Genomic DNA, 19,749 nt, shown 5'->3' with positions numbered 1-19,749 from the left:
GAGTTTTGTATATTTGTGTGAATGACACTGACGTCGGCGAGGATGCGGAACGACTCCTTCATGGCTTTTTTTACTTTAGCCTCTCCCTTCACATGGAGTTCCTCAAGAAGCAGCTTGAAATGCTGAAAAGAGAGATGGGATGGGGAAAAAAATTAAAATATATCAATAAAATTGAAAAAGATTAGCAAAGGAAAATCCCCCAAAATATCTCTTTAATTTGTCATTAGTTTTTCCTAGACAAGTTTTGTTCTTTACTTGAAATGAAGCTGAAAAATTAATGTTAGATAAAAATAAAAATAAACTTTAAATAAAATAAAAATAAAAGCTACTTTATTAATAAATACTATAATAGTATATAAATAATACTAAAATAACACTGATGTCAATGGTATAAAACAGGAGAAAAAAATTAAATAAAAAATATACAGAAAATAAAATTTAAAAGATAAAAAAATATTTTAATTATTTAGCAAATTTTATTGCTTGAAATACTTCATTAAAACAATCTTTTCATGTTTTAAGTACAATCACACAATGAACAAAAATGGGACAAATTTCAGGATCAAGTTGGCCATCTGAGCAGGTGGGACAGATGTCATGGTGCTGCTTTTCTTAGAGGATCTGTGTCAGCACATTGAGCAGATGCTGAGTGACTTAGACCTGAAATATCATTACAAGCTCTGCTGACCCATCACCCTGTATTAAGTACCAGTCTGTGGCTGTGCAGACCTTTCCAAGTGTCCTATATGTTCTACACTATCCTTATTTTGAAGCTACGTAGAGATATACAATGGTAGAATAAGTTATATAATAAAACCCAAGGGTGCAGTGAATGATTATTCAGAAATTTAAAGTCTTTGAATTATCTTCATTTGGAGTCTTTTCTTAGCAAACATTGATATGTGTGAATAAGTGTGATTGATTTGGGGAATTATTCAATTTATCATCTAATTATTCAGTTAAAATTACAATTTGAATTAATTCATGTTATTATAAATACAATCTAAATATGTGGCCTACTGCATTTGCATCATGTATAAAACTGTCTAAAAACAGTATTATGAGAGTGATCTGAAAGATGAAACGTGCTGCCTTCAGTCATTTCACTATCCGATCACTCTATAATTCTGTAACCGACGGTAATTCCAGAGATTAGAGTGCGTCCCTACTTGCTCTCTGATATATTACAAGCAAAAGAGCAGCACATTAGATCAAATCACTCAGCCGCTAGTCCATCACATGACTAAAAGCTAAAGCAGAATGTGGATGGGCCTAACGTCCCTGCCTAGTGTCACAGCTACAGCCTAGCATTCTTGAAAAAAACAAAGTTTGTGTCAGTATTTCCTAAAAAGCGTGACATTTACTTAGGGGAAGTGTGTGATTTTTGTTTTTTGTGATTGTTTTTATTTTAAATTTGTTATAATTTTTTGACATTTTATTTATATTCTATTTTTTTATATATATGTTATTTATTTTTCTTATATTTTATTAATTTATGTCATTTTTATTTATATTTTCTCTATATAACCAACTATATGTAAATCTTTCAAATGTTGATTTCCCAAAAAAGTCTAAAAATTGTAATTCTGTGTTTCCATCACAACCAACCCGGCATAGCAACATTGGCTCAAGAAGTGTATAATTTCAAGACAATTTAAAGTAAATAACGTTTTATATTTCTAAATTTGTTGTAATGTTTTGTTATAATGTTATTTTAGAATTTTAGATTTATATTTTATTTTGGTAACACTTTATTTTAAGGTGTCATAATTAAGTATTAGTAGTAGCCATTGTACTTACATGAAACAAAATGTACTTATCATGTAACTAAGTTATGGAACAGCCTGTAATTACAGTTTGTAAATATGTAGATGTAATCATGGCTCTGTTGTGCCATCATAACCAGCCTGACATTGCAACATTGGCACAGAAAGTGTATTTACTTGTTAATTTGATGGCTTTTGAATGATATTTTTAAAATTTGTTATGGTATTTTAATATTTTATTTCTATTTTCTTAAATTTGTATTTATTATTTTATAATTTTTTATTGCTTTAATGGGGTGAGTGGGACTACCTGTTTTTCCATCCAATGGCAGATGGAAGAAGTGCTCAGAAAATTAGTTTGAAATCAGTAATAATTTTTACAAATATATTTGGTGGAATATTTGGTCACACTTAACATTTGAATAAATTAAGTAAATAAATGTAATTTAAATAAACCAAGTCACATGGATTAAAACAGTAGATAATGCTAAATAAATTTAAATAATAATTGAATAATTGAGAGACATGTAAAAAAACACTAACAAAAATAATAAAGATAATAAATAAAATCTTTATGTAAATGTAAAAAATGCACCGTGTAGGAAGCCTACGTGAGTGCATATGAGGGAATGGTAGAGAGCCGGTATCCTGCAGTGCCGACTGGAGTCATTGGCTTAGTTCCTCAGGCTCAAGTGAAGTGGATAATCGACTTACCTCGCGGTTGTCCAAGTCTGCCTGCACCAACGTTCCCTTAAAACAGGGTTCCACGTAGCGGACATAATCAGTGTACTAAGGAAAGGTGGTGCAAATACATATTTTACCATGCTGATCAAACCATAAAGTGATGCTAAACGGAAAACAAAGCGTGCCCTTACTGCAATAACATTGACAAAGTCGTTTTCCCCGAGCGTGTCCAGGATAGTGTTGATAGTGTGTTTGGCAATGGTCATTTTAAGACCCTTCATGCTGCCACTGACATCAACTACAATCACGATGTCCTTAGGAGAGGTGGCAGCCTGGATATACCTGTGACAGAGAGAAATGATTTTCTTAGAAAATGACCCAGGACACCTCTAGATTGGGGTATGGAGGGCTATGCTAAAGGCTTTATAATAATACTGAATGATAAGTTACCAATTTGGGTCTAGGACTGGGCAATATGTCAAACATTCACAATATATTAGTGATGATCTTTCTGCCAATACATAGAAAATTAAGCAACACTGTGGACACTGCAATGATTTTAATGAGTTTTTCTATTTGATTATTATGACTACAGTTAATATGAGTATTGCATGAGAGTGTTAAGGTACAGAAGTGTTCTATAATTTAAAAATCAGTACAAAAATGTGTATGAATAGGTAAGTTTGAATCAATTATGTGAATTCTACATTATATATAATAATTATTAAATATAATAATTTTTTAAAACAGTATTTTTTTTTACATATAAACTTTTTTTGGTATGATATTAAACATCTCTCTGGTAAAAAATAGCATGCTTGAAATGATGTTTTATCATATTTTTTTAAATCAATCACAATTTTAAGCCATTTTAATACAAACACATAAATAATCAATTGTACTGTAGCCTATATATCAAGTATGGCCGAAAGTCTAAAACATGGAAACATAATTTTCTTTAGTGCTAGACAGTCAAGAAAGTAAAAAACGTAACACCAGTGATTTAAATCCAATCCTCTTGTTTCAAACGGACAGTGTTTCTTACAGGTGTGTTTATTCAGATTCATTGCATTCACTTGCTTCTGTATAAACAGTCACATATGGAGCCTGTGTCAGTCCTACTAACCTGGCCGTTGAGCTGCTAACTACTTAAGAATGAGATTAAAGTCTTTTGGTGGGATCAGGGCCTAACTGGCTGTGCTACCATAGCCACAAGCAGACATTTGGGTGGCATCCACACAGATAATCCCGCATTGCACACTGTGTCAGGAAAAGACCTTGCTGAATCCAAGTCAACTGGCATAAATTTTATTTCATATGACTGAATCAACTTCACTATATTGCCAAGCACTTAGACACGCAGGATTACAAAAGCTATTAGGGTTTTAGGTCAAATGCTTTACTTTGTCTCACCAATTTCTGTTTCTGCAGTCGAAAGAAACTACGCCGTTAGAATCAGGGGTCCATTTAATTCCTGAAAAGCACAAAGATAAGCAAAACTAAATATCTTTTACATTGAGAATTCAGATTTAAGAACATACAGTTTTTCTCTTTCAAGTTGCAGGACTGAGCAATACGAAAAAATGTTCATGACACAGATTTGATCAAACCTGGATAGAGTCTGAAGAAGCCAGCTGAGCTGCCAAAATATTGCCAAGTGAGCGTGGGATCCTTCTGAAAGTTACTGATGAAGACATCGTTCAAGGCTTCCGACATGTACACTCCATTAAGAATGTCTGGATCTGCAAATGAAGACGTTTGATATTATTTTTTAAAGTTTAAATGTTAAAACATTTTAAAACATTTTCAGTGCTCATATAAAGCACTCAAATAAGAAGTAGTTGCCATCAAGTGTTTTAAGTTTTATAATATAGACTGACTTATATAGACTGACGCTGTAATTTGAGTTCTGTCATGACAACTCTCTAAGAGTTTAGCTTGGTAATGTACATGACAATGTTAATGTGTTTGGTCTTGGCGGAATACATCTGCTATGCTGCTGCTCCTGTTGCAGACTGAGTATCGAGACTTGCTACTGCGAATACATCCACAGACATGCTGCTGTAACCCCTTATATATAATACACATTAAATCACTCTGTAGCAGATATATACAGTACAGGTGGAGCTGGGGAAGGTGGAGGGTTTCTGAAGCACACTGCGCCTTGTGAATAATGATGTCATTATGTCAGATTGAGCTAGACGCTATCAGACTGCGCCATCTAGAGTTTAATGACAGAACTTTGGATTTGTTGTGTACACAGTTTATTTGATTTAATTAAGATCCAAATAACAAAGTGCGTTTTTGCATTGATTAAACATCCTGTTTCAATCAGATAAAAAGACCATGGTGATTTTCATTATTGCTACCATACCTTTGTTGTAGACATTAGTGGGAACTTGGATGTCGCTCATTAAAGTGTTGACTGAAAGCTTGTTGAAATGTTCATTCTCTTCCAATGGAAATTCACCTCCAAGTTCAATGAAATTTCCCTCTTCATCCATAGTATTCACCAATAATGCATTAAAGTAGTCAAACTGACAAAAAAAATATATATATATCATAAATAGACAATATTTGCTTTTAAAATGGTATAATGTAATATTTTATATATATATATATATATATATATATACACACACACACACTCACTCACCGGCCACATTATTAGGTACACCTTTTCAGTTGCTTGGTAACACAAATTGCTAATCAGCTAATCACATGCATTTAGGCATCTAGATGTGGTGAAGACGACTTGCTGAAGTTCAAACCGAGCATCAGAATGGAGAAGAAAGGAGAATTAAGTGACTTTGAACATGGAATGGTTGTTGGTGCCAGACGGGCTGATCTGAGTATTTCAAAAACTGCTGATCTACTGGGATTTTCACGCACAACCATCTCTAGGGTTTACAGAGAATGGTCCGAAAAAGAGAAAATATCCAAATGTGGCCAAAAATGCCTTGTTGATGTCAGAGGTCAGAGGAGAATGGGCAGACTGGTTAGAGATGATAGAAAGGCAACAGTAACTCAAATAACCACTCGTTATAACCAAGGTATGAACAGGAACAGGAAACGGAGGCTACAATTCACACAGGTTCACCAAAATTGGACAATAGAAGACTGGAAAAACGTTGCCTGGTCTGATGAGTCTCGATTTCTGCCGCGAAATTCCAATGGTAGGGTCAGAATTTGGCCTAAAGAGCATGAAAGTATGGATCCATCCTGCCTTGTCTCAACGGTTCAGGCTGGTGGTGGTGGTGTAATGGTGTGGGAGATATTTTCTTGGCACACTTTGGGCCCCTTAGTACCAATTGAGCATCGTTTAAACGCCACAGCCTACCTGAGTATTGTTGCTGACCATGTCCATCCCTTTATGACTACAGTGTACCCATCTTCTGATGGCTACTTCCAGCAGGATAATGCACCGTGTCACAAAGCTCAAATCATCTCAGACTGGTTTCTTGAACATGACAATCAGTTCACTTTACTCAAATGGCCTCCACAGTCACCAGATCTCAATCCAATAGAGCACCTTTGGGAGATTCGCATCATGGATGTGCAGCCGACAAATCTGCAGCAACTGCGTGATGCTATCGTGTCAATATGGACCAAAATCTCTGAGGAATGTTTCGAACAACTTGTTGAATCTATGCCACGAAAAATTAAGGCAGTTCTGAAGGCAAAAGGGGGTCCAACCCGGTACTAGCAAGGTGTACCTAATAAAGTGGCCAGTGAGTGTATATAGATATACTGTATATATATAGACAGATATATAGATTAATATATGTAATATAATATTATTTTTATGAACTATATGTTTAAATGATTTCATTTATTTCAATTTAATATATTTTTGCAGATTTTTTTACAAACAGGTTTAAATACCAAATCCCAATTTTGTTACCTGTAAAGATGCATTATACTCATGATACAGGTCAGCATCCTCAGCTGTGTCTGCGAGCCTCTGTGGACAAAGAGAAAGAGAACTCATTTTATAAGTTAAAACCAAAGCTCCTCATAAAATAACATCAGTCTAAAAAATAAGGACTAGATGATATAAAAATGAGCACTTTAGACTGACCTTCATAGATTTCATCTTGCTGCCAAGCATTCTTTCGATTTCATCTGCAAATTCCAGCACTAATCGTGGTCCATTTACATCCTCTATTCTTATGATGGGCTCAACATCTTTGAGTTTCTAGACATACAGAGAGAACAGTTTTAGCATTTTGCTTTTTTGGAATAATTTTATTAGTAATATGTGCAAACAGTTTTCTTAAATGAGTATCCAAAAAATAAAGCATCCAGAAACAGTCATCATAACTAAAAACGACTAGGAAAATTTAAATTTGTATTGATATTTACCTTTTGTAATAGCGCAGCGCCTGAGTATTTTGATGCAATTGCATTGATTTGCTCTGAAATGGTGATGGCCCATTTTTGAACCCTAGAATTACAAAAAAAAGTCAATCAGCACCAACTCTTTGACGTTTATCAAGAGTTATCCAAATTAGCGTACACAGCAAATATTTTATTTGAATGTTTGAAATTACCCTGATAAATTATTTTAAAAATGTTTACATTTACTTTAAATAAACCCCCTAGCTGCCAGTCTATAAATATAATTGTCTTAGTTTGCAGGTGGCCTATAATCACTTCATAGGATTCCAAGTAATCTAGTGATCTCTGCCCATTGACAGTGAATGCAGACAAACGAAAGCCAATCTAAACACAAACAATCAAATAAGTACATATGAGGCCACTGTAAATGATATAAAGACCACAAATATACTGTATATAATGAAACATCCCTGTCATTCTCGAAGTACTATGCACAAAATAACAAATATAGAGTCCTGCCAGCACTTTGTCATTATAAGAGGTGAGCTCTAGGTCAGTCTGTTTTAAGGCTGAACTGAAACTGTCATCAGTCTTATGTTGAAGCATCTCCGTTGACCTGAAGGAGTCTGGGATCATCAGGCAGGCTGAGGAATTATGTTAATAGTTTGGCAATGCTGAGGACTCTGATACTATTACAGCAAGGGAAATCCTTGGGAAGTCAACAACAAATCAACAGACAAGGAAGCAGAGAGATTTTTTTCCCCATACAAGCAAATTTAAGAATACTGTATTTTCTAATGTAGTGCTGCTATACATTACATTTAGGTTTGGGATCAGTAAGATTAAAAAAAAATTATATATATTTTTTTTTATAAAAAATAACAGTAAAAACATTTATAATGTTTTAAAATACGGTTCTTTTGAATTTTCTCTTCATCAAAGAACCCTGAAAAAAGTATCACAGTTTTCTTCAAAAAATATGTAAATATTATTAATAAGAAATGTTTCTTGAGCAGCAAATCAGCATATTAGAATGATTTTTGAAGTATCTGCTACAAATTCTGCTTTATTATCACAAGAATAAATTACAGTTTAAAATATATTGAAATAGAAAAGTTATGTGCAATTGTAATAATATTTCACAATATTACTGCTTTATACTGTATTTTTAATGCAGCCTTGGCAAGTTTTTAAAATGGACCGGTGATACAAGAGAACAATTTGTCCTTGAATTGTTGTAGTTATATAAATCTAAAAATCTAAAAATAAATGTAGGGATTAAGGCCAAGATAAAACTGTTTTTATCAATAAATCCCTAAAACACAGATGCACTCGCATAGCTATGAAATATGCTTAGCCTTACATGCTCAGCAGGGACTAGTACACCTAATAAAAGTTCAATTATAATGCATGAGAATAATGTTAGTGGCACTCATGGAAGGGTTCAAAGCCTGTGATATTCCTGTGTGCACAGAACCTGGCCTCTATGACCATCTGTGAACTAGCTTGTGTCTCTGGCTGGTATCCAGAAGGCATTATTAATGGTATGAGTGTATCTGCTCAAACAGTACCACTTCAAGCCAGAACATTAACCTGCTAGTTGAAAATGTCTGGAAAAAATAACCATGTTCATGAAACAAATCTGATATGGTATCAGTGGGTATGTTTTTGTAAGGCCAGTCAGAATTGTGACAACATTAAAGGAATACCCAAATTCAATTCAATTCATCTTCCATTCAATGGAAGTCAGTGGTCACCACAATGGTTTGGTTACCAACATACTTTAAAATATCTTCTTTTGTGTTCGACAGAAGACGGAAAGTCAGGTTTGAAACAACATTAAGGTGAGTAAATGATGACAGAATTTTCAATTTTGGGTATCCCTTTTTCAAAGTATCCCTTTAAAAAAAAGCATTAGAATTTTTTTCAAATCTTTTATTATCAATTATTTAATTATTTTGTGTATTTATAGTTATCTAATAATTATATAAATAATATTTTTTATTTCTGTATTAGTAATTTATGAAAGAATTATGGTTATATCACCAAATTATCTTTCCGTTTCCACCTTAAAATATTTTTCACTACTGCTTACGTATGTCGAGAAGCTATTGCATCTGCTATAGCACTGAATGACTGCCATCTGCTATTGCACTGAATAACTTCCAAGCCTCCTGAGAACTGAATTTTACACCTCAACAAACTCAGGGAATCAGGGAATTACTAAAAATTATCACACAACTCTCAGAGCAATTTCTCTTCCTGTCTCATTTGAATTTCTAATATGCACGGAACTGAAGTCTCCACAGTACAAATTAGACCCTGAAATAGTCTGTCTGGTCTTACAAGCATCTACCAAAACCATTGGCTGAATAAAACAGAACAGTAACACATAGGAAACAAAAAAAAAAACATTAACAGAGAAAATTAAACCAGTGGTACCTGGAAATGAAGGTGCTAAACAACTGAAATGAAAGTGAATCTTACGTTTCTGGGGGAATCTTCATTTGAGCATGTGTAAAGATACACAGCCAGCCTGTGTACACCATGAAGAATGTGACCCAAGAAGACCCTCTGATGTTATACATGATGTTGACATCTATCCTTAAGAACCACATCTGTCACGAGAAGAAGGTCCTGAGAATCCACTACTCCAGTAGGACGACGAAAATCCAACATCCATTCCACTCACTTCCATTCATGCTGGCCTAAATGGTTTCAAACGTCTCTTATGACCCCTCCGAGCTCCTCATCAACTGAACTTGCACATCCAAAAGTTCTTGGAGGGCCTGATGATCCACGTCAGTGAACTCCTAGTCATGCTCAGATCTTCAAGAAACTTTTCAAACTCTCATTGAGCTGCATGGAGTAATGAACGCTTCTCATATTCAGGATTATACCGATAATCCAAGTAATCCACTTAATGTTATCATTAGGTCCTTCTTTCTTCGTGTTAAACTCAGGTGAACGTGTTATCAATATATGCTCTCCATCACATCATCCACAAAACATCACACCTGAAAGATGTTCAAAGATGTCCAAAATTCTATGGTTCTTGGCATGAAATAATCCTAGTTATAATATATAAATCAAGCAAATGACAAGCACACTGCTGCAGCTGAGATTCACTTCCAGAGCCTCCAATCCTCCATCACCCAATTTACAGTGTAATCCACTTGGATTACAATCTCTCCACACAGTGGGTTCATAAGCGTGGGGAGGGGAGATGGAGAGAGGAGAAAAGGGTGGGCACACTGGAGAGACGCAGCGGATTGGGCGACTAAGAGTTTTGTTGTCACTAAGAGGATTAGTAGTGATTTCAGGAGGTTGGCCCATGTCCATCCAATCAGTGTAAGTGAACAGCTGTGGTTTGTAGAAGGACTAGGCCATCTAGTGGGGACATGACAGTCACTTGTTTTGCATGATAATACGCAGGCACTCTCATGACGCTCCATCCATCCTGTATGACTTTCTTTCTGCAGCTTTTGAAGAATAGTTCATGATAATTCCATGTTTCTTAAAGCTAACAAGCTCCAGATCCTGAAAATAAAAGGGCTTTAGATGACCACTAAGTGAACTGTATACTGTTATTTACTATCTGTCATGTGACTTTTGCTCAGGAACTAAATTGTCCATATGCTGTGTGACCTTTTGCTCTCTCTTTTAAATAAAAAAAGCAGCAAACTGTATAAATCAGAAGGTAATATTTCCTTGAATTGCATAACATCATGTGAGAACCACATCTTATAAATGTATTTATAAAATATTTATCTCCAATAAACTTTGAAGACTGAGAACACACTGTATCTGGAGTTCTTGTTGTGATCGTGAGCAGGGCTATTCGAATGGCAACATAAGAAGATCAATCAATATTTTATTTATAATTTTTCATTTTGAAAACTGAAAAGAAAGTCATACAGGTTTTATAGTGAACGTATCACAAAATTTTCATTTTTGGATGATTTTGGATGTTGTCATCAGGGACCTCAAAGGGAAAAAATACCTTGACTTCATGTTGATCAAGAAAAACTCTGATGTGCATCTGGGAATAAAAGAGATAAACAAGCATAATGTTACAGATGATTCAGATTTACAAATTACAACATACAGATCATCATGATCAAATTTATTTAAATTAATTAATTTATTAATTAATCAAATGCCAGACGCAATTAGGCTACTAAAAGAACTTTTAAACAGAGTTTTCAGCCAATGGTATCCAAGGCTCTCCAAGAATATGCTCAAATTCAATACAATATCACATTAATATAGTGAAATAAAAAGAAACCATCACCTTTTTGATTAATTTTGTATCTAGTCTGTAAGTCTACTGCTTATGTGCCTGAATTTAGTATCTTGCTAGCTGTCAAATTCCTTCAGATTGTATTGCTATTTATCTCTTAGCAGTTTATTCAGTTTACTAATTCAGTTGACTTACATTCATAAAAACGGTCTTTATCGTAATTCCGCAGTCCACATATTGATTTACACAGCAACAAAACAACAGTAACTTTACATCAATATTTTCAACGAAGGAGCCCTGGGGGAGGAGCTCTGTACTGGCATTTGTTTTGACCAATCAGAGTGCAATACTGTAAAAACGGCCCGGCCAATCAAATCGCGGGATTTAGGTCTTGTCGCAGCATGTTCTCGTAGCCCTGCTTCTTACCAAATCCACGTGTACCCGAGGTATGTGCTAATGTGTAAAATAATGTAAGTATTCCAACGCTTGTAAGCGTTTTTGCTGGAATATTTTCTAATGTAATATTATTTAGCATTTGTGTAGCCATTAAATGTAAACCGCGATAGATTACGTTATTGTTTCTTTGCTGAATGGTTAAGTTAGCTAGCCAGTGCTAAGTGACTGTACTGAATGGTCACGATCACAATTTAAATATAAAAGAGAGGTAAATAATTGACACTTTCAGACCAACTCCTTTCCTTAGATGGATTATGTAGTCAAATATAGAGTTAACGTTGTCAGTGTATCTTAACTTTGTAACTTGCAAGCTGTCTAATTGTTTCACATTGTATCTGACTGGGGTATTATTTGTCATTTATCTCTATAAGGACGCAGATACTGAAACTTTGATTGACAATCTTCTTTTTTGACAGATTTAATGCTACGTGGTGACATAATGTCTGATTCACCTTGGAGATACTCCACCAGTAATGCTGTGGTCCGAAAAACCTTGTCGGCCACCAACAAAGGAACAAGCACTATTTCTCAAGTTAAAAGACAAAGGAAAAAGAATAAACTGAAAAAATCCACAACTGAATTCCATGCAGTGTCAACTGAACAAAAAAGAGGAAAGAAAAGAAAGTCAGAAGAGCTTTTGGAAAACAAGACAGAGTGTGTTAAACACAGAGATGTTTCTGATTCTGTATCTGAACAGTCAAATCATGTGCAATTCAAAAGGCCCAGAATAACTCCTCGTTCACTGACTGCTGAAGCGGAGTCTGCATTACCTCTCAGTGACAGCTTGGAGGTGGACAGTGGCTTTTCATCTGAATCCAGTCCTCCCACCAGTGGCAGGAGTTCGCCATGTGTGGGAATAGACCACTCTAACCTTGTAGCTATGGACTGTGAAATGGTCGGCACTGGACCTGGGGGCAAGTGTAGTGAAGTGGCACGCTGTAGTATAGTAAATTATAATGGTAGTGTTGTGTATGATAAATATATTTTACCCCGGCATCCAGTCACAGACTACCGCACAAGATGGAGTGGCATTAGGAAACATCATTTACAACAGGCAGTGGCTTTTGAGGACGCACAGAATGAGGTGAGGAGGCACTCACTGTATATAAGTTTCTGTTCAAGTGGGTTCACAGTGCCCTCCACTAATATTGGCACCCTTGGTAAATAAGAGCAAAGGCGGCTGTGAAAATAAATCTGCATTGTTTATCCTCTTGATCTTTCATCCACAAAATTCCAACCTATCATTGAAGTAAAACAATTCAAAGTGGGGGGTGGGGGGGTCTCATTGTGAAATAAATGCTCTCTAGTTCATGTTGGCCAAATAAAGGTTTAAAAATGCAGGCTAAGTGCACTAATTTAACAAGTATATGTTCAGCTAAATGTCAGCCTCTTGCATGTATGCTTCTCGTAGCGTATATGCATATAAACAGCTTCTTTATTTGAATGTGGCAATTAGCATTTTATTTTTAAACCTTTATTTGAATATGGCAACATAATATTGCGCTCTACAATATTTTTAGGAATCAATCTCTGACAGAAACCCCTCCCCTATCAGCCAATCACTGTGTGCATAGTAAGCATGCTGACATCATCCATAGCAGCGAGGTCAACCCCGCCCTTACTCTTAGTTTAAGACTTCTCTGTATTTCTTAGTAAAAGTTTGTCTCAGCAGCTTTGTGAATAGGTTTTAAGAGAAAACTCTTAGCTAAAAACTTTTACTGCTACTTAGGAGAACTCTTAGTGGTAAGATAAAATATTTTGTGAATACGGGCCCAGAAATATATTCTTAGGTTTTACTCCTTGTGATGGATGATTAAGTGATTTTTTTGTTCTTCATATTTATAGTCCTGTGGAACAGGAAGTAATGGCTGGACAATTTCATGCTCCTAGTCACCCTGATGTGCTAAAAAAAATGCAAATATGAATGGGAATATACTTCAGAGATATTTTACCCGTGTTGGGGGTAACGCATTAAAAGTAACGCGAGTTACGTAATATTACTTTTTTCAAGTAACTAGTAAAGTAATGCATTACTTTTTAATTTACAAGAAAATATCTGAGTTACTTTTTTCCCATTTATTGACTGACCAGGGCTCGCAGAATCGCTAGCCCGACGTCCCGGGGCTATTGTGTTATTGTGGGGCTACCAAAATGTATCACTGCCCTGCCCGACGGGCAACCTTAAATACAGGACATGGAGTTTAAGGCCTTAAAGTTTTAAATGCGTTAAATGGTATAAGAAAAGTCTTAATTGTAATTTCAAGAGGTCTTACAGTTGGGGCTGCACAATTTAGGTAAAAAAATATAAATAAAATAATCTGGTTACGTTATCGCCACTATTATGCCTTCCTTTGTCAAACTACAATGACTGTTAAAATATTCTGTACTTTTTGTTTTTACATACATAGACAATGATATTATCCAGAGAGATGTTTAACTGATGCATTTAAAAAGGTATCTCCTGAATGTATTCTTTTGTCTAGTATAACCTTAAATTCTGTTTTTTCCATGATGATAGCCCTGCAGCTGACATGGTATTAAATAAATAAAAATACAAATAAATAATATATATATATTTTTTTTTATTGATCTAAATTGTCATAGTGATTTTAATGTTTTTCTTTGGTTTTAAATCCAGGTTTGCTGTGTTTCATTATAGGACTTCACAATTAGAAACATTTTTGTGATTATATATGAAGATGGCGGCTGTATAATAATATAACAATTAGCCTAATGATGATAATATCTGCAAAGGTTAAAATAATAATGGTATTAATATTAATGATGATGATGATTATTCTTGATATTATTTACATTTGACTAAATATAAATAGAAAAATTACTAAAACACAATTTTATTTTGCATTACAACTGTAAAATTACGATACTAGTATTTATAGCTGTCTTAATTTCTTCATTTTCAGATGTCAAACAATCAAACTTTTATTTTGATGATAAACCGCATGGTGCCCTTAAAGCACTTCTCATTAGAAGTATAGGAAGATGGCTGGTGCATGTTACATTACCAAATGCGTGTTAAAGCGTCTCCAACTCAGTGCAGATGCAGAGATGGAGTTTGTGCGAAGCAGCATTTACTGTGAAACAAGTCGTTCTGAGATGCTGAAAACACTGGTGGACCATGAGCTACTCGCGTGTAAATGAACACAGTGCTGCACTTTACTCTGGAACATGCAGCGCATATATTTATTTAATTAAATCACAGCCCTTGTCACAACTTGCCCAACAACTTGTATTTACTGTTGCGTAATGTATAAGATTGTAGCTGGTTTATAAGGGCAATAAACGGTAATAAACAAACTATTAGTTCAAAGAAGCTATTTTTAGTTTTGATGTTTAAATTTGAGATGCTATTGAAACATCTCAGCATTTGGAGTCTAATGACACAGTGTTTAGGAAGCTTGAATGAGCAAATTAAAAAGACATAATATTGTTCATTTATGACTTTGTAATTTTATATCACCTGGAAAATCATTGCAAATTTATTATGAATTCTTGAAATTTCTCAGCACTACAGAGCACACGTTAAATCATGTCTGATATTGTAATCAAGTGTCAAATATGAGAGATTTCCGCATTTACGATTTGTCTCTCAGAGTGTTAACTTTTAGTTTTAGTTACTTTGTCTTATTTGTAAGGCGCTTTGGATAAAAACGTCTGCTAAATGACTAAAAGTAAAGTAAATTTGGGGGTGGAAAGGCAAGAATCGCGATATGGCTGGAAACTTCAAAAAGCAAATATGTCATTGAATAAATATGAGCGTTGCACGTTTTAAAGTCAAAACAAGGCACGGATGTATTTGTGAATATATCTCTGAAGGGAACCGGCTGTCCTCAGAAACGTATCGTTGACATTTTCATTTAATCTTGCCTATAAAATGCCTGATGAAGCAGCATTTATGAGTGCCGTGCTGCTTTATTTCAGCGGCCGCTCTTAAAGCGCCACCTCATGGCAGAGAATGAATTTGCATTTCTAAAAAGCCTATCTTTTTTTTTTTTTTTTTTTTTTTTTTTTTTATTGAATGCATAAAAAAAACTAACACTAGTCATCGTCAAATCACAACAACAGTCCAGGGTCAAAAAGCCTATCTTATGTTTAGATCGACCCAAGGTTTTACGTAGCAAACACATGTAAATGTAAAAGAAGTTAATGTCCCACATAAAGAAATACTATAGTAATTTATGGTAAATAAATACTGTAGTAAAGTACTTTAATTTGTTGTGGTAATTCTATAGATGCTGTGGTAATATAACAACTATAGTAATATAAACAAATTACTTTACCCAATACTGTACTAAAGCTTCTACAACTATAGGGTATACTACAATACACTACAGTATGCTGTACCATTCATTAAAGTGTTGTAAATACTATAATATATACAGTATAATACACTTTACTATAGCATGGTTCAAAAACACAATAGTATTTACTATAAATTACTATAGTATTTTTTAATGTGGGGTGCCTTCTAAAAATCCAAACAATTTAGACAGCAATATTTATGTTTTAAATTAATATAATAATTCATATGTTTGCCAAAATCTGAAGAGTACCTGCCCGAAGGGCTACCAGGGATTTTGAAAATGAAATTTTTGTGAATGTTGATTAATATAAATTAAATGACAAATTTTTCATTTGTTTATTTTTATATAATTTACAGTAACATAAATGATAGCTTTTAATGATAAATTATAGTTTTAAAAAAATATATTTATTTTATCCTTTTTCTGTTATATATATTATACTCAATGTTTGATTTAGATAATGCATTTTTGTTATGTATGTTGCCTTTAACAATTTTATAGTTGGACCATAAATTACTGTAAAAACCATATTGTTTTTTTTTTTTGGAGAAACATTTAAATATTTGATACCCTAGTTAATTTTTTTTTTAATGACAAATTATACATCAAATTCTATTTTTGGAAATGTTGATATACCCATCGTTGAGCTCTGCTTATGAAGGACTACTGCATTTCATGGAATATTGCTTAAATAACACTGTGCTTTTTGTCTTTTTTTAGATTGTCAACATCCTCACAGGGAAGATTATTGTGGGCCATGCCTTATTTAATGATTTCCAGGTTCTTGACATCTCCCTCCCACCACAAATTATTAGGGATACCTGTTCCTGTAGATTGCTGCAAAGGTTGTATAACGCCTCCACCAGATGCAATGTCTCTTTGAAGAAACTGTCTCAGAAACTTCTCAATAGGACCATACAGGTAAGACTGGGTAGGAGATCAGGTTTTTTCATGAGATAAAGTTGGAACATCAGACTTGGTATATATATATATATATATATATATATATATATATATGTTTTCTCTTTACTTGCTGCTTGATGTTTACATACTGGATATTTCTTCTAGTCTGGAAGAATGGGTCACTGCTCTGTAGAGGACGCTTGTGCTGCCATGGACCTGTACAAGCTGGTAGAGGACCAGTGGGATTCGAACACCGACCATACCTCAAACCACAACAACAACCTTGAGCACTACATGCAGGACCAATACTGGCCAGAAAGCATAATGGACTGCAGCTCCTAAGACCAAGAGTTAGGATAATGATGCCAACCTCAATGCTAGGATCCATCTTTGTTGGTTAATGTTATTTAAGCCTCAAACTTTTCTAAACATGTTAACAGTCAATAAGGAAATACATGGAAATGTTGTAGAACATTAACCAGTTTGTTTAAATAACTTAAGCTTTGACTCTGTAAAAATTGATAATGTTTATTAAGGTATTTTAAATATTCAAGTTAATAACCGGTTTCTAAATTTACACAAACTGTATTTTAGGGAATAACTCCTTTTGGTGAGTTTTCATTTGTATGATCAGTGTTATTAATGTGTAATGTTAATGGCATTATGCTGCTAGTTAGCACTAACCACTCATATATTGTCATACTGACAATGCTGTTCATCCAAAAAGTACTGTCATGTGAAAACATTAAATACAAAGTGTTTAAATAAAGATTATGGAAAAAATTATCTCAAACTCATTAATTTATAGCATTTCTTTCGAGGTAGGTAGTGAAATTTCTGGAAAAAAATAATTAAATAGACAACTTTGAACACCATACTGGTACTGTTGAAATGACTTGATTTAACCGAAACAATTCGCTGAACAAAAGTAAATTTGACTGTACCTTTAAGAGATATTTCACATAAAAAGTTAAATTCTGTCATTTATTCACCCTCATGTTGATTCACACCTGTATGAATATCTTCTGTTGAACAAAAGATATTTGAAAAAATGTTGCTAACCAAACAGTTGACGTAGCCATTGACTTCCATAGACGTTTTCCCCATATTATGGAATGGGATGGACGATATGAACAAAATCTTTTATCATGAGTATTTTTATTTCATGGCAGTGATATATCTATATCACGATTTAGTTATTTTTGCTTTATGGTCTTTATGAGCTCAAAACTTCGATGCATGGGTATTTCATAATTCTTGTTACCAGAGTCAATATCACAAAAACTAATATTAGCTTAAAAAAAACCTCAAGCTTACTTAAGACAAGTAAGCAGTCAGCGGTTACATAAGAATAAGAAACTATTTACAAGCAATAGGACAAAAAAACTACAGTAGAACAAATGAATAAGAAATGTGACATTCATCGTATAAAGTAATAAAATGTATAAAAACATTGTATATGCTTCACTGTAAATTAAATGCATATTTCTACTTTTTAAAGTTACAAATGTGATTTAGTCAAGAGCAGTGAGAGATTTCCCTCTTGTTGTTAGACTGCTTTGCTCATACAATAGTTATATTGTCAAGATGTACATTTCAAAACTTTGAATCTAGTATTTTGGTGTTAAATAGGTGTGTAAAGACTACAGTGTGATGCAAGCTCTAACTTGACAGCACCTGACCAAGGTTGGATGGAAACTGTGATGTAATGGGTTGTCTTAAAAGGTGTCATGTAAATGTTTATTGATCTAAAGATTCTGGCTTGGCTGAAACAATATACCTGCATAATAATGAATCATCAAATTTATTGTCTTGTCAACTACTGTATCCCTTTACCCAACAGACGTAAAATAAACGCTGAGCAGCTCTGGTAGTACAGAGACGACCATTGTGCTGCAATCACTGCTTTAGTAATACAGACCCTCACATTCAAAGGCTAAATCCTGCTTTACAGGATCAATCAGTGGGAAACATTGCAGTGACGTTTGAGGGTGGAATACGATAATTCTGGCTGCAAAGCACTGGCTGCTTACAACTAAAACTGAATTTTGAGTAGTCTTGAGATTTTTGGGATATATGTATGGCCTAAACTAATACATTTTTATTATATTTAAATATTTAGGGTTTTTTTGTAATTGTTGGACTATTTTTATCTAGCCATTATTAGAGTATTGTAATTGTACAAACATTTTTTTTGAAATTCTTTTAATTCATAAATTCATCATTTATTTCTTGTATAGCATTTTAACTATAAATATCCGTTTTACAGAGAATGCTCTGCAGAGAATATAACAAAAGCTTTGGCAAACTAGTGTTTTGGTTTTTGCAAAACTGTTTGCAATATATTATTTTACTTCCAAATGTCAAAAACTGTGAATATATACAGTATATATATATATATATATAATTTATACATTTGTTCTCACATTTCTACACAAGTTTTGTAAAGAAAATTTTACATACACAGTATTTATTGTTAAAAAATAATCTGATTAGCTATTAATATGTAGAGTTTCTAAAAGGTTTGATGTTTTAAATTTATGCATTATTTTATGTCCGATAATTATTTTATAATGTAATTCTAATGAAAATGCCTAAATCTGTATCTTGGCATTTGAACATGGCTTTGTGTTCAAGGTCTATTTCCAGAAACAATTCACGTTGCCAGCACATATTTTTCACTGGTGCTGGAATCCAGTCAAATTTTATTGGTCAGTGGATTGCCAAACCTCACATTTAACCTCTAATATCATTAACCGCTAATATGTCTGACACATTCTTTCTCATAATCTCTCTGTTTAGTTTTTTTTTTTTTTTTTATCACACAATGTGCTTGGGGTCAGGGAAGGTTCCTCTTGATTAAAATATGATAGTCATGATGCTATTGGCTACAGGCTATTGGTCAATGTTCTCTTTGCTCCTTTTCTCAATGTTTCTGGCTGATTAACATCAAATCTGCTCTGCATAATCCATATGACGTTGTTAATCCATCACGGGTCACACTACAAATTATTGCAGCCTGTTGTTCATC

The 19,749-nt window shown here is 34.0% G+C and overlaps 2 protein-coding genes across 2 annotated transcripts in view; one reads left to right on the top strand and one right to left on the bottom strand.

Annotated features, from left to right (window-relative positions):
• The window catches only part of LOC306866926 (voltage-dependent calcium channel subunit alpha-2/delta-4-like), a 31,715-nt gene extending 21,742 nt beyond the window's left edge, over positions 1-9,973 (bottom strand). The window contains exons 1-10 of the mRNA XM_079412375.1: positions 9,279-9,973; positions 6,816-6,897; positions 6,532-6,648; positions 6,355-6,414; positions 4,825-4,987; positions 4,061-4,192; positions 3,864-3,924; positions 2,642-2,792; positions 2,481-2,555; positions 33-122 (exon numbers count right to left, since the gene is read on the bottom strand). Coding sequence (XP_079268501.1) covers positions 33-122; positions 2,481-2,555; positions 2,642-2,792; positions 3,864-3,924; positions 4,061-4,192; positions 4,825-4,987; positions 6,355-6,414; positions 6,532-6,648; positions 6,816-6,897; positions 9,279-9,409 — 1,062 coding nt within the window. The 5' untranslated portion in view covers positions 9,410-9,973. The remainder of the gene's footprint in view (positions 1-32; positions 123-2,480; positions 2,556-2,641; positions 2,793-3,863; positions 3,925-4,060; positions 4,193-4,824; positions 4,988-6,354; positions 6,415-6,531; positions 6,649-6,815; positions 6,898-9,278) is intronic.
• A 1,453-nt stretch (positions 9,974-11,426) lies between these two features.
• LOC306866492 (apoptosis-enhancing nuclease-like) lies at positions 11,427-17,508 on the top strand. The gene is made up of 4 exons (XM_079411733.1): positions 11,427-11,480; positions 11,907-12,574; positions 16,536-16,736; positions 16,884-17,508. Exons 2-4 carry the CDS (start codon positions 11,912-11,914, stop codon positions 17,058-17,060), a joined length of 1,041 nt encoding a protein of 346 aa, XP_079267859.1. The 5' UTR covers positions 11,427-11,480; positions 11,907-11,911; the 3' UTR covers positions 17,061-17,508.
• The last annotated feature ends 2,241 nt before the right edge of the window (positions 17,509-19,749 follow it).

This window comes from Barbus barbus (assembly GCF_936440315.1).
Source record: "Barbus barbus genome assembly, chromosome: 48".
NCBI lineage: Eukaryota > Metazoa > Chordata > Actinopteri > Cypriniformes > Cyprinidae > Barbus > Barbus barbus.
Note: the sequence above shows the minus strand (reverse complement) of the source record. Positions and strands in the feature narration are given on the sequence as shown.